Source organism: Macrobrachium nipponense, chromosome 31 (genome assembly GCF_015104395.2).
Source record: "Macrobrachium nipponense isolate FS-2020 chromosome 31, ASM1510439v2, whole genome shotgun sequence".
In the NCBI taxonomy this organism is placed as follows: domain Eukaryota; kingdom Metazoa; phylum Arthropoda; class Malacostraca; order Decapoda; family Palaemonidae; genus Macrobrachium; species Macrobrachium nipponense.
Genome location: NC_061093.1, coordinates 18,721,576 through 18,742,539, shown reverse-complemented (window position 1 = coordinate 18,742,539; position 20,964 = coordinate 18,721,576). Strand labels below are relative to the sequence as shown.

General features: G+C 41.0%; 1 protein-coding gene across 1 annotated transcript; it reads left to right on the top strand.

Moving 5' to 3' along the window:
• The first annotated feature begins 158 nt into the window (after positions 1–158).
• On the top strand, positions 159–19,779 carry LOC135206665 (tetratricopeptide repeat protein 27-like). Its single transcript, XM_064238033.1, has 2 exons — positions 159–368; positions 16,823–19,779. The coding sequence occupies exons 1-2, from the start codon at positions 287–289 to the stop codon at positions 19,264–19,266; spliced, it is 2,526 nt and encodes an 841-aa protein (XP_064094103.1). The 5' UTR covers positions 159–286; the 3' UTR covers positions 19,267–19,779.
• Positions 19,780–20,964: the final 1,185 nt, after the last annotated feature.

Sequence of the window (20,964 nt, the reverse complement as noted above, 5' to 3'; positions counted from 1 at the left end):
AAGTTGCGCAACTTGAAAAGATATGAAAATCTTCAGAGACGCCTGATGATGAACTAAAGATTTATCTCTTCAAAAATACATATGACAGAAAGACAAGTTACTTTAAAATAATAAACCAATTGCCAAACAAACAAGTTAGCCGGATGTACCAATTAAGGGCGGAAAGGAGGAACTCGAAGGATAATAACTAATAATGATAATGATGCGTCATTCATTGAACGCTCAAGAAGAAGAATTCACGCTTAGCACGGCATGAGCTTTGTAAACAAACGCATTTAACGCAAACATGAAGGAAATATTCCATAATCTTGAGAGGAAGTATCTTTATTCGGAATTCGACGCCAGGCTGCCTGAAAGTGTTCCAGACGGTAAGAAATAACGATGAAATAACACATTGAATGAAATCACGTAATGTAATCTACCTAGTAATGCTTTAGTTGTCAAACCCAAGGTACCCGAGGCATAGCTACCTACCTACCTAGTTACCTAGGTACCAGCTATACTACGTACCTACCCATAGGGTAAACAACCGAGTGGACTGTCCAACTCACCGACTACCGCGATTTTGTCCACCCTCCGAAAAAGTACTTTAACACGTCCTGACACCGGAGATGGTCATCAGGAGCTCAAGACCTTTAGGTACTCTCCTTTCAAAGTACCTAGGTAGTAGGGTAAAAAACCGCATGGTAAAGGGGTGGACCATGTACGATCAATGTGTACAACCCGAAGAAAAGTACATTATAACACGTCCTGACACCGGAGTAGAGGTCTTTAGCTCCGTTTCTCACCAACAAGAAGTCGTGTCTGATGCCCATCTCCGATGTCAGGACGCGTTATAATGTACTTTTTTTGGGGTTGTACACATTGATCGTTCATGGTCCACCCCTGTATCATGCGGTTTTTTACCCTATATAAGTATTTTCATCAAAGTTAGAATATATCTAAAGCCATATTTTAAGATTTGGTAATTCTAAGCCCGCATTCCGCTGTACAGTAGACTATGGCAGTTGACGTTTTTCTATGTTATTTTACCTACCTGCTGAACAAGAATTTAAAGTAATATTTATTCGGTCGACTGTAATTAAACCATAATTTACCTCTGAAGACTACATGACAGTACAAGGGGTACGATGTACCAACTACACAGTTCAAAGGTAAATAACAGATTAGTTACAGTCGACCAGAAAAATATTACCTTAAACTCTTGTAAAGTAAGCAAAATAACATAGGTAAACGTCAATTGCCATAGTCCACTTTGGTAAATCTAAAGGAGAGCTCCGTCTCTTGTTTGCAGAAGAATATACTAGCTATATTTTTCCGATGTATTTTTTATTGATTATGCTTAAACTGATCATTAATATTGGTTGCATCAAGCAATTACACCCTTGTTCCCATCTAACAATCTTGGGGGACCCCAGTGGGAACCGGGGTTTTTGGGTGGAGGGGAGCAGGAGAAAAGTGATTTCCAGGGCACTACCTAACCAAACAAACCACCTAACCTAACCTAGAGTGCCGTACCCCTACCTAGGCCTAGTGGGGGGCTTCACCCCCCCTGCAACCCCCCTTTAAGGGCACTACCTTCCCTGCACACTTCATGACAATTCCAAAAAATTTGAGCAGCCATTAGGCCAACTGAGAGACAATACTCCAGCATATTTCACATGATAATAAAATATTTCACACAATAATCAAAATATATACAGGAAATAGCTCACCTTACATAGGTTTTATTGCACCGAAAGGCTTTTTTCTTCAAGTCAAGAAGGCACTTTTCCTTACAAGTCGGGCAAATATATTCACTCTTTATTAAACCGTGATTTTGGGCAAAAGTTACGAGTCTTTCTATAGGCCCATAATAATAGTTTGTGAAATCTCGATAATTCACGTAACAATTTTCACACACTATGGGGAAACTTTCCTGGGTAACAAAATTGGAGCGTGTAGACGGTCGTGCTAATTCACTCATGGCGTTAGTGCAAGTAACGCTTAATTGGAGAAAATAGGTGTATTTGCCAAAAAAATGTACGACTTGGTAACATTATATATATATTGTCATTGGCTGAAAACCCTGTGCTTTTGTTTCAGACAAAATTGAAACGTGCTTATTTACGATTGGATATTGTCTATAATGATGTCACTTTTTGGGTGGAGTTTTTTTCGTGACATCATTCGGAAGGTGTGGTTTCCCCATGACAAACGAACGAACAGGAGCTCATTAAAATAGGTGATACGACAGAGACAATAACATGAAGGACTTTGTTTTTTCTGTAGGTACAAATGTTCAAAGGTAAATTACACGTTAATTACAGCCGGCCGAAAAAATATTATCTTAAATTCTTGTTCAGGCGGTAAAACTGTATAGAAAAACGTCAACTGGCATAGTCTAGTTCGCCGCGGAATAAGGGCTTAGATCTACCTATGATTTAAACAGAGGGTAATGAAAAGTGTGGCCAACGCAGTGCACACTACCCCAAAACGCTTTCAAAATTTTTACTTAAGGTATTTCTACAGAAGCAATCCACGGTGGCCTAGACTATGGCAATTTACGTTTTCCTGTGTTATTTTACTTACTGAACAAGAACTTAAAGTAATATTTATTCGGACAACTGTAATTAACCCCCAGGGACCAGTACTAAACACAGAGAAATACATTGGACGCCCCAATCCCCAGTGGATGTCGTATCCGCGGTTACGTTCCTTGCAGTTCATAGGGAACTATTCTTTAGAATTACCCTGCAAGAAACGTAACCACGGATACAACATCCACTAGGGATTGGGGCGTTCAATGTATTTCGCCGTGTTTAGTACTGGCCCTTGGAGGTTAATTACAGTCGTCCGAATAAATATTACTTAAAATTCTTGGTCAGTAGGTAAAACTGCATAGAAAAAACGCAACTGCCATAGTCTGGGCCGCCACGGATAGGTACCCTAGATCTACCTTACTTACCATTAAAAAGTTTAGAAGATTGACGCCATCTCGATGTTTGCGGAGTCGCTTGTGTCAACAAACTTCCCATTTCCTGTGCTAAATCCGCACACTACTTGTACCTATAGACGGTGGGGCACTTTCATCACAACAATCGTAAACCCAACTTCCAACCAGTAACTATTTCGTACTTATTCAAGGGGACTACGGCATTCTTTGTGCCATTTTGCGCTCTTCAATTGTTTATCAGTGTTGTCAATTGGTATGTGTTTACCCTCCAAACTGGTTATAAAACTTACACAAAACTAGGGAAGTTGCGATTTTTCTATGCAGTTTTACCTTCTGAACAAGAATTTTAAGTATAATACTTATTCGGACGACTGTAATTAACCCCCAGGGGCCAGTACTAAACACGGCGAAATACATTGGACGCCCCAATCCCTAGTGGATGTCGTATCTGCGGTTACATTCCTTGCTGTCCGTGCAGACTGCTTCTGTAGATATACCGTAGTATAGGTACGTATATACATATTATAGCAATTTTATTATTACTGTATTACTATGACAACTAGAATTCATGGAAACAGTTTGTAAATGCATCAGCATATGTGTGAAGCTCCTCTAGATTGGCAATGATGAGACCTTTTGCCGTCATCTGCTCGTACTTCAGAAATATCTGTAATTTTTCGGGGTTAATTTGGTTGCAAAAAAGGGATAATAAACATTAAGTAAATAAACATTTTGAAGTAAAGTTAAACTAAATAATGAGTAAAGTAAACAATTAGGGAATAAAGCTTTGCACCTCATATAGAGTGTAGTCGTTTGCTGCTCGTATCTGTGTTTGTGGAGTGAGTGCTTAGGAACCAGGAAACGCAACGTGGTTCAAGTGCAGTGTGGAGTGAATTAAGACCAAAATGTGTATAATTACAATCAAATAAGCACTGTGGAATTTCAGTTGTGATGGCAGTAAGGATAAAACCACCGATTACAAGGTGAAAATGAATTCAGTTCAAACTATGACCCTGGGAATAAAAAGTTTCATACTTTCACTAATATAGGCAACAAAATGTTGTTTTATTGTGCTGATTGCAACTGCAATCTTGAGTAAGATCAATAATCGTTACCTATATACGCCAACATTGTTCAAATGAGTGCTGGGAAGGTTGGGAATGGTGGTGGATTGTCTGTGGTTAGACCGGCCAGCCACACGATTACCGCCATATCGGATTTCAAAACTGCCTTGTAAACATATTTTACAAAGAGCTCACATACTTATTTTAGTTCTTATAGGGCTTTCATATATCACATTATGTTGACGAAACTTCAGTCTTTTGAATGGTATGTTTAAAGTTGTAATTGTATTCTTGTTTCACCAATTAAATATCGAGTGAATAAGGCCTGGCCAGCGCGATGACGATGGATTGTCTGCGGTTGTTTACTCTAGGAAGTAGCTACTACCGAGGTAGCTATTTATGTTGGTTACCCATCAAAGTCTGACAGCAGCAAGAAAGTAGTCTAGATTTTATCATTTAATATAAACCATAATCATATTCTTGAGTTGAAACTATGATTTTCCAACATTTTAGCTAGGTAATAGGGGGAAACACCGCATTGGATCCATCGTTAACGCGTGGATCAGACTTATTCACTCGATATTTAATTGTTGAAACAAGAACACAATTGCATCTTTAAACATACCATTCAAATGATTGAAGTTTTGCCAACTTAATGTGATATATGAAAGCGCCATACGAACTAAAATAAGCATGTGAGGTCTTCGTACAATATGTTTTCAAGGCAGTTTTGAAATCCAATATGGCGGCATCCGCATGAGATGCCGTTCATAAGCGTATAAAACTTCTTATCGTAGATCTATATTACTATTCTGTGGCTGCCTAGACTATGGCAGTTGTGGTTTTTCTATGTAGTTTTACCTCCTGAACAAGAAATTTGAGTAATATTTATTTGGATGACTGTAATTAACCCCCAGGGGCTTGTACTAAACACGGCAAAATACATTTGATGTCCCAATTCCTGGTGGCTTTCGTATTCGCAGGGACGAACGATGCGGAATGCTTATATAGAAATAAGTATCCCTATTCCTGGGGTCATGGTTTGAACTGAAATTCATTTTTACCTTGTAATTGGTGGTTTTATCTTTACTGCCATCACAACTGAAACTCCACAGTGCTTATTTGATTGTAATAATACACATTTTGGTCTTAACTCACTCCAAATTGCACTTGAACTACGTTGCGGTTCCTAGTTCCTAAGTGCTCACTCCACAAACACAGTTGCGGGCAGCACACGAGTACACGGTTTGTGAGGTGCAAAGCTTTATTCCCTTAATTGTTTACTTTACCCATTATTTAGTTTAACTTTACTTTGTTACTTCAAAATGTTTATTTAATTCATGTCTATTATCCCTTTTTTGCAACCAAATTAACACCAAAAAATTACAGATATTTCTAAAGTAGATACAAGCTGACAGCAAAATGACTCATCGTTGCCAATCTAGTGGAGCTTCACACATATGCCGATGCCTTTACAAACTGTTTCCATGAATTCTAGTTGTCATAGTAGTGCAATAATGATAAAATTGCTCTAATATGTATACGTATATACTATAGATAGATATGCTAATTTCACTTATTTCCCTGGTTTTGTGTAAGTCTTATAACCAGTTTGGAGGGTAAACACATACCAATTGGCAACACTGATAAACAATAGAAGAGCGCGAAGAACGCTGTAGGTGCTGTTCACAGCAAAACTGTTAATATTTGAGTCATGAATCTAGTTACTTTTTCAACAACAAATATTTTCAAATTAATAATCATGAATATGAAAAAAATTTATGCAATTCATGACCTTATACTGCTGTTTAACTATTTATTTAAATAATTATGCAATGCACGCTTCTTCATCTTCTACCAAAAAATCGTAGTTTCACATAAGTGACTTACCAAACAATTACATTAGCTGTATCTTACCTGGCAGTCAAAAATTCAAATTCCTGGTGGCGGTAGCAGCGCTGCCATTGTTCGTGTAGGTGATACAGATCCCGCCCACTTTCGGGAATACCTGGTACTGCTGAGCTTATGACTTCAATTGCTTTTCTGCCGGCCACAGGGTAACACCGGTGGTTTGTGTTGCAGTCAACTTTCGTCGCCATTGTGGATTTTTTCTTTTTGGTGATGTACAATTTCTTGGTTGGCTATTTTGCTTCATCAGTTAGCTGCCTAGGTATTAATGATATATTAAAAAGATGTCTGATGCTAGTTCTTCTTCAGTTAGGTTTTGCAGCAGTGGTTGCAAAACTAGATTAGCTAAACTATGTTACGATCCACACTCCAAAAGTGTTAAATGTAGGGGTCAGTGCTGTAGCAAGGAATTAACTTGTGATGAGTGCCATAGTTTAGATGAACAAGATTGGAAGACTTTTCAAGCTCATTTGGATAAGATGGACAAAGATAGGAAAAGGAAAGCAGCTCTTAGAGCGGGTAGTAAAACTAAAGTAGAGACAACTCCCGTGCCTTTAGAGGCAAACAAACCGTCACTATCTTCTCCATTTTTATCGAATATTTCACCTATTGATAGTACTTGTCATTTGAATGCATTCAGTTTTAACAATCGTACATACAGATGCACAAAACACATTTTGCAGTTTGGTTTTTGGTTTTGCTGATTGTTTTCAATTTTGATGAAATGTTTTCCATAAAAATTAATATTGTTGCTGAACTCTGATAACTCTTGTTACGATTGTTCTTATCATTTGTGCTGTTCACCTTAAAGATATGGAGAGTGTTGTAGTTTTTCCAAATGTCCAAAAGATGATACATTATTATTTCGCTTACAGTTATATATAAGTTTTGAACATTGCCTTAGAAAGTTGCGTTATGGCTGCCGTAACTGTAGCCACAGCGTAATTTCATTGATAGTTCTCATTCAGATTAGCTAGGTAGTAAGGTAATTTTATGGTTTTTTCAGATATAATATCATGCAAGAATGGGAAGGACCTGGTACCCTTGGTTAGGTTAGCTATGTATGGCTGGTTAGGTCTGGTGTTAATGAAGCAAATATCAGAAATCAGAGCACACATTAAAACATAGGAAACTTATGTTTTTAAGTCCAAAATGCAATAATGGTTTAAAGTAGAATTTTATTAATTTTTGTATGATTTTCAAATAAGCATACTAAGGAAATTTAAGAACACAGCATAAAATTTCCATTATTGAGTAACGATGTTAAAGTAAGGCAGTTTGTTCATGAAACTTACCTGTCAGATATATATAGCTGTATTCTCCGACGTCCGACAGAATTTCAAAACTCCCGGCACACGCAGTGGGCGGCCAGGTGGTTAGTACCCATTCCCGCCGCTGGGAGGCGGATATCAGGAATCATTCCCATTTTCTATTCGGATTTTCTCTGTCGCCGGTCGGTAAACAACTGTTTACAGACCTCCGCCTAGGATTTTGAAACTTCTTGTGCTAACTTGAGTATTCTGATTGACTTTTGGTTTTGATTTGGCTTGTTGGCTTGGCATACGTGATAGTGGATTTGATTTGGATTTGGCTTTGACTTTTCTTTGATTACGATGTCTGGATCTAGCTCTGCTAGCTTCAGGGTGTGTAAGGTGCATGAATGTAAGGTGAGGTTGCCGAAAGCTTCAGTAGACCCTCATTCAGTGTGCTCGAAATGTCGTAGTCATGTATGTATGTTGAATGATAGATGCATCGAGTGTGAGCAATTGACTGAAATTGAATGGAAGGCATATGATTCTTACGTGAGAAAGCTTGAGCGTGATAGAATCAGGAGGTCTTCCTCTAGGAGTGCTTCTGTGAGTAGAAGTCAAGGTAGAATTGTATCTCCATTAAATCCTCCTGTAGATGTAATTCAACCTGATCCTGTTGTATTGCCTCCGAACAATCAGGAAGTGTCTGCAGAAGGAAGCGTATTATTTACGATCATGGAGTCGATTCGCGCCTTGGAATCTAAAGTGATTGCTCTACAGTCAAATGTGAATTGTGATAAAAGTGTTAGTGCATCTAGTGGTTGTGGAAGGGGGGTCAGATCGGTCCCATAATGCCTCTAGGCCTAGGCCCCTGCCGGACTCCCAGGCCTTAGGGAGAGGGCAAGCCGAAAGCCGAAGGAGGGTTACGGGATCTAATGACCGGTCTGACGTCCCTTCGGCAGAAACTGAGGACGAATCTCAGGCTGCCGGTGTTCGTGCACGGGCACGAATACTTAAAGAGTGCTTCTCTTCTTCTGAGACTTCCTCTCCTCGCCGAGGTTGGGACGCTCGGAAGACCTCTCAGGGGGAGAGCGGCAGGGGCGCAAGGTGTCGCACAGGCGGCCGTCGCCCTCTTAAGAGAGGTTTCAGAGAAGAGGACGCTTCACGTCCTTCTGATCATTACGTAGATTCATCACCTGAAGATTTTGAAGCTTTTCCGCCACAGAAAAGGAACAAGACTTCATCAGGGGAGGACTCTTTCGAGCGTCCAAGTCGCTCTAAGCATGTTCCTGAGTTGAAGGAAAGGGCATCCCCTCGCCCATCTTCCTCGCACAGGATGAGTCCTTCTCCTGATCGAACAATTTCCCCTTCAAGGAAAATGCTTTGGGAAATGCAGAGACAGTTAGCCTCCTTTTTTGAGAGAAAGGAGGCAGAAACTAGTCATCGAAGGAAGGATAGGTGGCTGCCTGTTAAGAGGACTAGGCAGTCCCCGGCTCCTCCTCCGCGTTTTTCGGCCTTTGAGTCTCCTCCTAGTAGCCGACACATTAGAGAACGTGATTACGTTCCTCATGAAAGGGCGTCTAGGAGAGACGAATTTGACAGAGACGTGAGTTGTTCGCACAGGCGGCCGGCGTCTTTGTCAAAAGGCCGAGAACGCTCAAGGATCAATATCGGAAGTTCAAGCTTTGCATGTTGATGATCACGCTCGGCGTCTTAAGCAACGAAGCGCTTACCAGGACGCTCGAGAAGACGCTTTTCAAGACGCGCGGAACGCTCGCCAAGACGCTCCAGCTGACGCTGTTTCAGGACGCACGGTGTCCTACACATCATGACGCTCAGCAAGACGCTCGAGCTGACGCTGTTCAGGACGCACGGCGTCCTACACATCAGGACGCTCTGCAGGACGCTTCTCAGAACGCGCGGCGCCTTGCATATCGGGACGCTTTCCAGGACGATCAAAACGGGTTGTTTGAGTCCGAATAAACGTTCAGGATGTTTCTCATGTTAAAGTGTCGAAGTCATCGCGATCTTTGAAGGGCGCTGATGACCGAGAGAAGGATTCGTCTAGTGATCGCTGCCCTACTGATGATGACGAACCAAATGCGTCAGCGTCGTCAGACTATAAGACGTTGACGGATTTACTTAAGAAATTGTTTCCCAGATAATTTTCAAGGCGCCCGTGCCTTGCTCTCCACCTTCACAATTTGCCTCATCGAAGGCCAGGAAGGCCCCTGGCTTCGTTAAGATGGCCACTTCGCTCTCTGCGAAGAGAGCGTTTAAGAGAGTCCAGGATTGGATGGATTCAAGGAAGGTTAAAGGGAAGACTTTGTTTGCACTTCCTCCATCTAGACTGAAAGGGAGAGCTGGGATCTGGTACGAAACAGGAGAAGAAGCAGGATTGAAAGCACCGTCTTCTTCTCAAGGAGATTTCGCCAATTTGGTGGACGCTCCAAGGAGGTCTTATTTGTCATCGGCTAAGGTTTCCTGGACAATGACGGAGACTGATCATCACCTCAAAGGGTTATTTAAGACGCTAGAGGTGTTTAACTTTTTAGATTGGTGCCTCGGGGCTTTGGATGTACAATCGAGGAGTCAAGACTCGATTTCGCTGGAAGAGCTTTCGAGTGTATTAGCTTGTATGGATAGAGCAGTAAGGGATGGCTCTGATGAGTTAGCATCTCATTTTGCTACAGGTCTGCTAAAGAAGAGAGCTCTCTATTGTAGCTTTGCGGCGAAAGCAGTTTCTCCCGCTCAGAAAGCGGAGTTATTATTCGCCCCCTTCTCTACGCACCTATTTCCGCAGTCCATGATTAAGGATCTGTCGGTAAACTTGCAAGAAAAAGCAACAAGGGACCTCTGACTCAATCTTCCAGACGACCTACTCCTCAGGCTTCTACTTCAACAGCTCCAGCACCCAAGAAGAAATTTAAGCCCTTTCTTGGAGCACCTTCCTCTAGAGTTTCTTCGAGAGGAAGGGGGTCCTTCAGAGGTAAGATCTCTTCTATCAAGAAGGGAAAAAATTGACGTTTCTGCCCTTCAGGCACCTGTAGGTGCGAGACTCACCTTATTTGCTCAGGCATGGAGGACGATAGGGGCGGACACCTGGACCCTAGATGTGATCGAGAGAGGATACAAGATCCCTTTCCTCTCTGCGCCTCCGTTGAGCACGAAGCCGATAGACCTGTCGCCCGCATACCAGTCAGAGAAGCAACAGATCTTACTCGACCTTCTAGATCAAATGTTGGAAAAGAAGGCCGTAGAGGAAGTCCTGATGCTGGATTCCCCAGGCTTCTACAACAGGTTATTCCTGGTTCCGAAGCAGTCTGGGGGATGGAGACCTGTCCTAGACGTCAGCAGACTGAACATTTTTGTAAAGAAAGAAAAATTCAGGGTGGAAACTTCTCAGTCTGTGCTAGGGGCCTTGAGACCAGGGGATTGGATGGTGTCATTGGACCTTCAAGACGCTTATTTCCACGTCCCGATCCATCCCCAATCAAGGAAGTTCCTCATGCGGAATGTGGCGAAATGGCTTCACCTATTGAAGATAAGAGTCTCGCTCTACCTGGACGACTGGCTAATCAAGTCGCCTTCGAAGTCAAGGTGCCTGGAGGACCTTCAGACGACATTACAGCTGACGAAGGCCCTGGGCCTTATAGTAAATTACGAGAAGTCCCATCTGATCCCCACGCAGTCCATCGTGTATCTGGGGATTCAGATGGATTCAGCGGCTTTTCAAGCTTTTCCATCAAAGGAACGTCAGCAGAGATGCTTAGAGAAAGTGTTAGCCTTCTTAGGGAAAGAAACATGCTCGGCGAAGGAATGGATGAGTCTGCTGGGAACCATTTCTTCGCTGGAGAAGTTTGTTTCCCTGGGAGGTTGCACCTCAGGCCACTCCAGTTTTTTATGGCAGAAAACTGGAAAGACAAGAATCTAGACTCGACTTTGATTATCTCAAAAGCGGTCAAGGATCATCTGAAGTGGTGGCAAGATCCGACCAAACTCTCGGAAGGGATGTCCCTCAAGCTTTGAGCCCCGACCTAGTGTTGTTCTCAGACGCCTCCATGGTGGGCTGGGGAGCAACACTAGGAAAGGAGGAAGTGTCAGGCCTCTGGAGAGGGGAACAGAGGTCCTGGCACATAAACTTAAAAGAATTGGAGGCTACTATTCGGTTGGCTCTTCAGTTCTTCGAAGAACGATTGGTGGGCCGAGTTGTCCAGATCAACTCGGACAACACTACGGCTCTCGCTTACATAAAAAAGCAGGGGGGACACACTCTCGATCACTGTTCGTGATAGCGAGAGACATCCTTCTATGGGCGAAAGCTCGAAACATAGTGATCCTGACAAGGTTCATTTCAGGAATTCAAAATGTTCGAGCGGATCTTTTAAGCCGTCGACATCAGATGCTTCCCACAGAATGGACCCTACATCTAGAAGTTTGTCAAGAGCTATGGAAGTTGTGGGGACGGCCGCTAGTCGACCTCTTCGCAACCTCGAAAACGAAGAGGCTTCCGATTTATTGCTCTCCAGTTCTCGACCCGGAAGCAATAGCGGTAGATGCCATCCTGGGATGGGCCATGGACGGGGATGGATGTGGTACGCCTTTCCCCCGTTCAAACTCTTAGGAGAGGTAACAAGGAAGTTTGCGGCGTCGCCAGGAGCGAGAATGACTCTGATCGCCCCCTTTTGGCCCTCAAGCGATTGGTTCACGGAGGTCATGTCTCTTCTGGTAGACTTCCCGAAAACCCTGCCAGAGAGAGTCGATCTTCTCAAACAGCCCCACTTCGAGAGGTACCACGGACTAAACCTCTCCGCTCTGAGTCTGACTGCGTTCAGACTATCAAGAAGTTGGCCAGAGCGAGAGGTTTTTCAAGATCAGTGCAGAGGCTATTGCCAATGCGAGAAGAGCTTCCTCTCGAGCAGTTTATCAGTCGAAGTGGGCTGTCTTCAGGAGATGGTGTAGGAAGAAAGGTATTTCCTCCTCCACGACCTCTGTGAACCAAATCGCTGAGTTTCTCCTGCATTTGAGAAATGTGGACAAACTAGCAGTGCCCACAATAAAAGGATACAAGAGTATGCTGTCAGCTGTCTTCCGCCACAGAGGATTAGACCTGACAAATGATAAAGATCTTCACGATCTTTTGAGATCGTTTGAGACAACCAAAGTAATACAACCGAAGGTTCCATCATGGAACCTTGATGTAGTTCTAAGGTTCTTGATGTCGGCTCCCTTTGAACCTCTGCATGCTGCCTCATTGAGAGACACTACTAGAAAGGCGATTTTCCTAACTGCTCTTGCCACGGCAAAGAGGGTTAGTGAAATTCAGGCAATTAGTAAAGATGTGGGTTTCAGAGGACACAGTGCAGTGTGCTCCTTGGATCCTAATTTCTTAGCGAAGAATGAGAACCCATCTAACCCTGGCCAAAAACCTTTGAAATCAAGGGGTTAACAGAGTTCATCGGACAAGAGCCAGAGAGAGTCCTGTGCCCTGTCAGGGCTCTCAAATTTTACATGCAAAAGACCAAAGATTGTCGGGTCCTTCTGAGAACTTATGGTGTTCTGTTAAGAGACCCGACTTTCCTATGTCGAAGAATGCACTGGCATTCTTTTTACGGAGCACCATCAGGGAGGCCCATGCGTCCTGCTCAGATGGTGATATGAAGCTTTTGAAAATAAAAGCCCATGAAGTGAGAGCTGTTGCGACTTCAATGGCATTTCGAAAGAATATGGCACTTAATGATATCATTAGCGCTACTTTTTGGCGAAGCAACTCTGTGTTTGCTTCACATTACCTGCGGGATGTGAAGACGGCATATGAGAACTGCGAGTCGCTAGGACCATACATATCCGCAGAAATGGTGTTGGGGGCAGGGAGCAGCACAAATACTATCCTATAGAAAAGGTGTAGTGCTTTTTAATTTTGATGTTGGTTTATGGTTGAAGGGTTGGTTGCTTGAGGCGCTTTCCCTTTCTTTAGCCTAGAAGATTATGGGACTAACTTCGATAGGTTAGGTCAGGTGGTGGTTTTTAGCTTCGTTGCCCTCACAGTATGGTCAATATGGTCTAGTCACATTGTGGTCACGCCCCCGTTGACAGATCATCTAGAGCGCACCAACTACACAGGTCACTACCTTGTTGGCAACTCTAGTAAAGCAAAAGCAGACTTCGGTGACAGTAATCAAGAAGTCAGCTATGCTAACAGGTAAGGAATCAAGATGTCAATCATCTGCACTTGAGGTGTTTCCTAAATCCTTCTATTCTGTCCCTTCCCACCTCCAATGGTGGGATTCAGCTATATATATATCTGACAGGTAAGTTTCATGAACAAAATGTTATTGTTATGATACAATAAAGTTTGTTCATACTTACCTGGCAGATATATATAATTAAAGTACCCACCCACCTCCCCTCAGGGGACAGTGGTATGAAAAATCTGAATAGAAAATGGAATGATTCCTGATATCCGCCTCCCAGCGGCGGGAATGGGTACTAACCACCTGGCCGCCCACTGCGTGTGCCGGGAGTTTTGAAATTCTGTCGGACGTCGTAGAATACAGCTATATATATATCTGCCAGGTAAGTATGAACAAACTTTATTGTATCATAACAATAACATTTTAGGCTAATACCCATTTCTGGTGTTTATTTCAGTAGTAGTAAATTAATTTATCCTCAGTTGATATACACAACAGTTATGGTTATGGGGGACCACAGTGAGAAAACATGATGCATTGTGTGAGAGAAAACAAAATTAGTGAAATGTTTGGCTGTATTTAACCTAACCTAATGTAGGGTACTTAATCCTTACCTGGCAAGAGCACCTTCCGCTCCCACCTTACCTAACCTAGGGCACTGTAAATTAAAGTAAATAATAAGGTTCCAACTTAAACTGACTTAACCTAAGATACTGGGTCCTTTCCTGGCCAGGGGACTTTGCTCCCTGAACCTCTACTCTAGCTAACCAAGGGCACTGTAATACAATAAAATATGAATTTTATTCTAACCTAACCACCCTTACCAAGGTGCCAAGTCCTTACCATGCGTGTGTGTGTGTGTGTGAGGGGGAGCCAAAGCACTTGGTCCTTGTCTGGCCAAGGGGCTTTGTCCTCCCCATGCATCTTAGTGCTTGATGTCACATTGAAAACATTCAATCACACTCATAAGCCAGTGGCTCTAAGTGGCACAATAAAAAGCTTTTTGAGTCTCTCACATTCCCCCCAAAATACCCAAGTATGACCAAGAGACCTTCATTGCTCATATTTATGTATACCAAAATCCACTTTGTTTGTTTCAAAAACAATGTCTGGGCCACTAGTAGGTTCTTGGTTAGCAAAAAACTATTCAGTCACTTCAGAATAAAAGCTTTTGAGGAAATCTGGAGGCACTTAAATACAGTACGGGAGTTCTAGGTACAGTTGACAAATAAAACCTATTTCCAAGATGGAAATTGTAAACCGTCAAAAAAGGTATCTTTGTTAAAAATGATCTTGGATTGCATGTATATCTATTCTTTTTTGGAACTATTACTGAATGATTACAATATCACAAGTGTCTGTCTGCCTAATTTAAAGATGAACTGCAATTCAGGCAGTCAAAAGAATTAGGAAGTACCTGTACCAAGTGTTCCCAAAGATAAGTACATAATACAGTGGTCCCCCCGTATTCGCGGGGGATGCGTACCAGACCCCCCCGTGAATAGTTAGAATCCGCGAATGTTTGGAACCCTTATGAAAATGCTAAAGACAGCCTATTTTGTTAGTTAAAACTCAAGAAAAACCCACTAAAAATTTTCATACTTGGTTTTTTAATAGTTTTATCACAAAAAGAGCATTTTATGATGAAATTCATCAAAAAACCAGGAATTTGTGGATATTTATCATAGAAAAATACCGCGAATGCGCGAATTTTCCGTGAATAATGCAGGGAAACGTTCCCCAGAGAAATCCGCGAATCTGGAGAACGCGGATACGGGGGGTCCACTGTAATGTGTCCCTGTGGAGGAAAAAACTTTCCATGAAATTTTGCTCTACTGGTCAAGTAATCTAAGGAGCACAAGTTAAAACTGCACCAAAGGAATCATGACTAAGAAAGGAGCCTGTTTTTTCAAGCAATGCCTAAATTCCTAAATCCAGCTTAAATGGTGACACTTGCAACAAAAGAACCAGTCACGATTCATCGTTGTCCATGTACCCACATTTCCTGGTAAAATATAATAATAGATATTCAAAATACACTGGGTATCCTTACTCACAGTGTATTGGAACAAAATACTAATCTTATTAGGAGCCCCACTCGCTTTAACTTTGAAACATCAAGAACTTCGAAAAAGTCATTGGTAAATGTCATGATAACAGAAAATTGGTTATAGAATGTAGTATGGTTTTGTATTAAGCATATGAAGGAGATTTAAGAACAATTCAAACAAAACTCTTAATATCAAGAAGTGGTATTAAAAGCAAAAAATGCCAAAAATGTCAAGTACTAGTCTCATACTGTAGGGTAGTCTAGCCTTCCATATCCTGTATAGTAAGCTTGGTAATTATTTAAGGTAATACATACCTTTTGGTCTAAAATTGGCAGAATAGTTTTTCCTGATAAATTGAGTAAAAATACTGTATTAACTTCATATTTATAGCAGTGGCATAGGTTAGACTAGACCAGATATTGACTTTGGAAATAATCATTATACGTATTCAGTTATTCTAATTTATGAAATGTGATTTGCTGAAAATTTTGATGTTCATTCCCATCATAAATGCTTGGTTGGTCAACTGCAACCCCCAAATTTTGGGTGTGGAAGAAAAAAAAATGTGAAAAACAGATTTACAGTAATGTAACCAGAATTTGGGTGCCCTGTACCACCTTGTGACCCTGGTGGCATGGCTTCTCACCGAGTTTCCCTCTTCTCACTGGTTAAGTGTGGTTGTATGGGGTTATTTTTTTTACAAGTAAAATTAAATTTGCCTTTTACAAACCCATTACCTGACCAACCCTACGCTTCCCTGGTTGTAACTGGTTTAGATTACACGAATAGTGACCACATTTACCAGCATGGGTTTTGAGTGACCCAAATGCATTCTCTGCAAGGTGGGAGGTAGGACCTGGTTCTCCTGGAATGCATGGCTTCTCAATGTTTTCCCTCTTCTCCTCTGGTTAAGTTTGGTTGTAAGGGGTTCATTTTTTTTTACAAGTAATATTAAATTTTTCTTATGCAAACCCATTACTTGACTGATCCTACACTTCCCTGATTTGCAACTGGTTTAGGCTACACGAATAATGACCAAATTTACAGGCATGGTGCAGAGTCACCCAAATGCATTCCCTGTAAGGTGGGAGGCAGTACTACTTCTGGGATGCATATGGGTATTGCTGCTACTGAAGCTTAGGGTATTGTAAGTAAGGTAATGGGTTTGTATGTAAAACAAATGAATTCTTTTTAAAGAATATTAAACTTGGACAATATGGTTTAATATTTTTACCTGAAAAATTTTCCATGAACTGTAACATAATGTTCTATGTACAGACTTTTTCTTCTTTTTGCAAGCTGATTGCTGTGGTAATAGTTCAAATGTAATTATAATGTTTTCAGACTATATTCTTTGTAATTTGGCATCAGGTATTTTCAGTTGCTTAAGTTCTTTTACTAAAGTGTTCTGTGGTTTCAGATAAAGGAGGATGGCTAAATGTAGCAAAACTTGTTGCATCTGGCAGCTACGTTATCGCTTTAAAAGAAAAGGAATGTCAAGAAGCTCTGGGCATCAATAAAGAGAGTCCTTCTGCTGGTATGTCAGTTCCAGATCATTATAAACAAGCTATCCTATGTTATTTGAGTGAAGGTGGGCCACATAGAGAGCATGTTGTTCTCTGTATCGGTATCTGTTGTCTTCAGTTATTTACTCAGAACAACTTTACAGGACCTTTAATTGGTCCTGAACCAGACACACTTTTACCTGGTTTGATACCAGAAAGTCACACTAGTGAGAGTGTGAAAGAGATTGCATTAGAATCCCTAGTTGGTGATGCAGAGGGTGTATACAACTTACTCAGCTGTCCAGAGTATTTGGTGTTAGCTCGTCTTATTCTTATAGACTTAAAAACTACTTTGTCTACGTGCTTAACTGCTGATTGGTGGTGTTTCCGCTGTGCTCTGGTTCATCAGCGAATTGTAGATGAGAAATCACCCCAGTTATATGAAATAATTTTGCAATCGTTAAATCAAGTAGAAAATAATTCACAGTTAGTGAGCACCAGTGTGTCGAGAGATTTGACTGCTTTGTATCATCTTGAGGCAGGTCATCTACATCTTGAATTCTATGATGTTGGAAGAGCTGGTGATCATTTTCGAAAGGCAAGTGATGCCTTACAGGTCAAATTAAGCTTGAGTGGAGCCCTTGGGAAGAGAACTAAATGGCAGGAGGAGGACAGGCCACAGTTAATTGTGAAAGTTGCATACAATGATCACTCTATAATGAACAGTGAACTCCCTGGCCATAACCTTCTCCCTACAGATCTACCAAAAGACATCATGCTTAACGATGATACACGTCTCCCAAGGTTCAAGTTTAAAGATGAAGATGATGACATCATACCAGATTTGAGGCCTATTGAACAGGCCCTCATCCTGGCTATGGTTACTCACAAACGCCGATCTTCAGCTGCTGATTTACAACTTGACGAGGAAACTAAAGCTTATGTGGCAGCTCTCCTTCAGTATCCAAAGAACTGGTGCTTTCAGCATTCAGCACTGTTACTGCGTTCACAAATAGAAGCAGTTGAATCAAGAGCAGTGCAGCGATGCCTAACCCAAGTAGAGGAGTTGATTGGTGCTGTAAATAGAGAAGAACCATCTAGGTATGAAAGGCTAAAACTGCTAGGTACATCACTCATATTGCCCCACTGGGAATTACAGCAAGAACTTGCCAAGATATTGATGCGACTTGGCTGTGTTAAAACAGCTTTGGAAATTTTTGAAAGACTTCATTTATGGGAAGATGTAATTACCTGTTACAATGAATTGCAGATGCGACAGCGTTCAGCAGAAATTGTGAGAACTCAGCTGGAAAAGAAGGAAACTCCAAAGTTGTGGTGTCTGTTGGGTGATGCAACAGATGATAAAGAGTGTTATATGAAAGCATGGGAATTATCAGGACACAAGAGTGGTAAATCTCAGAGGTGCTTGGGTAATTATTACTATGTGCGAAAAGATTATAAAAATGCCATTTTGCACTATGAAATGAGCCTTGAAATTAATCGTTTACAGTTTCCCGTGTGGCAGAGATTAGCTTATTGTGCCTTACAAACTGAAGATTGGGAGAAATGTGCCCAAGCTTATAGACGTTGTAGTGTGCTTGAACCAGACAGCTTTGAAGTTTGGAACAATATGAGTCAGGCATATTTGAAACTGGATCAGAAGCATCGGGCATGGAAATCTTTACAGGAAGCTTTACGATGTAGAATGGATTCCTGGAGGCTTTGGGACAATTTTATGCTTGTCAGTACTTCACTTGGTTACATGTCTCAAGCTCTTAATGCGTACAATCGCATTCTAACAATGAAAGAACGTCATGTTGATACTCAGATAATAGGTCGTATTGTCAAGGCTATTGTTGATGGTGATAGTGATCCAGATGGAAGAGAGGTTAAAGGACTCTATAAGAAGTGCTCTGAGCTGTTGGGCCGATTGACAAGTGAAGTACCAACCCATCCAGAATTATGGTATCTGTATGGTCTGCTAACACAAGCCAATCCTGAACCTAGTCCTGAGACACGGTTCATGGCCATGCAACAGTTTAAAAAGGCTTTAGCAGCATCAACTCAGAAGCAAGGTTGGGAAAAAGATACTCTCACTGCTGTAGCATCCCTTCATCGAGCCTCCTACTTATTAGATGCAACTTTAGATGCTGTTAAGGGACTTCCTCCAAAAGTAGCTGTTCCAAATTTGAGTGCTACAAGAATGTCAGTACAAGGGGCTATTGTTGCCACACGTCGTGGACAGGTTCAAGTGGCCACAGGAGAGTTAGTTGAACAAGTGCAAGAACCATTGAAGAATGTTGAGAATAAATTGACTTTGCTGATGAAAAAGTTAGAGGAACTCAAATTGGAAGTATAAAGTACAGTCATTTTCCTGTAAACTGATGGGAAAATGTTTCCAGTGTATTATATCATAACATTAAGTGGAGCTTTTGTGATTGTGATAAGTTGAATCCATTGCCAGATTAATGTGAGACTTCAAAAGACAGATCAGCTTACAGATTTGCATAAGAAAGCATATATATTTCCTCCAATATTCCAATCAGTTTATGCTTTGCTTTGCAGGTGTTAGATACAATATCAGGCTAATCAACTACGTATTAATAAGATAATTTCATTTATCGTGTTGCATTCCGTTTGTTCCTGTCCTTGCTTATTCCATGTGATTGTGGTATACTGTTTTTTGTTATTTAACTGCTGTTGAAAGTGGTGCTAATTTTCTTTGTATTTTTCCCTTGGCTGTTAGATGCCATAGTGTAGGAACAGCCTTGTGACCAGCCCACTTTGATTGGGTAGATAGTTTCTCTCCTCATGTAGTACTCTTTATTTACATGTTCATGTAGCCATGAGGCTTATTAAAGGAGAAGTTTGAGCAGGCGTTTGCTTTAACATACTTTGATGTCAGTTTTTTTTTTTTATTGTACTGCAGTCATCATAATATTTAGAAAAGAAGGTGCCAAAGCTTCAGGGTGATTTAACTCATCATGTTTTCTTTTTCTTATGATTAATGATTTTTTTTCTAATAAGCTCAAGCACTGACAGAACTTTATGTTTTGAACATATGATTTATTTTAATTTATAATTTTTATGTGCTTTTTCTTTTCATGAATCCTCACACGTATTTGAAATTATGCCATGAAGTTGGTAATTGTTTTTGAATTATTGTTTTAGTTTGGTTATCTTACACAAAAAGTGTTAAAAAGTGGAAGATAGAAGCTGATGAAAATGTACAAAAATGGCTGAAGTATGCAGTGTGAGACATTTTAGAAAGAATCTATATACTACTGCTAAACCGGCATGGTGGTGAAGTTAAAAGAGAGAGATCCCACCAAGCCTGGCAGAGGACAAACAGGGAAGGTAATCGGTAAGTCTCTAGAGAGAAGATGAGATGGCAAGGATAAAAAGAGACTTAGAAGGAATGCAATTAGAATCTTTACAGAACAGATGGAAGCAAAGAACTGAAGTGGATGAGTAAAGACAAAGAATATAAAATAATGAAACTGGAGAAGTTGATTCTAAAAAGGCTGTGGAACAATGGCAAAACTGAATATTATCCAACTCTTAGAAAATTGACTTAATATTAAATTTTTAGAAATGTAATTTTGAAATGACCCTTACCTTTCCATTATACGTATGTAGCTTTTACTTCCGTGCCAGTGGTAGTTTGTCAGATTTAAAAAAAAAAGAACATACAGTTTCATATGAATTTCTGTTTCCTATTCATGTATTTCCCCCACCAGGTGAATGATAGGTACAAACGCTCGTAGCTGGTCAGTCTACTTCTGTCACTGTTTTCGGTAGTAGTTTGTCAGATTGTACTCTGTTTTCTGTTGGTTTGCTCTTTTATTTTTTTAAATATTTGTTCAGTAAAATCCTGTAAGGTAAGAGTTGTCATAGTAGGCGTTATTCCAGTTATTGACCCTCATGATGATTTTGCTGAGGGAAAATTTATGATTGGATAATTGTATTAATTATAGTTGAACGAAATGCGGTCATTGATCGCAAACAGAGAGGTCTTGTTAGTTTGTAGAAATAACTACATAGAGGATAATACTTG

What these genes read in the sequence shown, in the direction of transcription:
- LOC135206665 (XM_064238033.1), top strand. Translation starts at nt 287, where the DNA reads ATGAAGGAAATATTCCATAATCTTGAGAGGAAGTATCTTTATTCGGAA. An exon ending in GCCTGAAAGTGTTCCAGACG is followed by an intron (nt 369 to 16,822) that starts GTAAGAAATAAC and finishes CTGTGGTTTCAG; the next exon opens with ATAAAGGAGGATGGCTAAAT.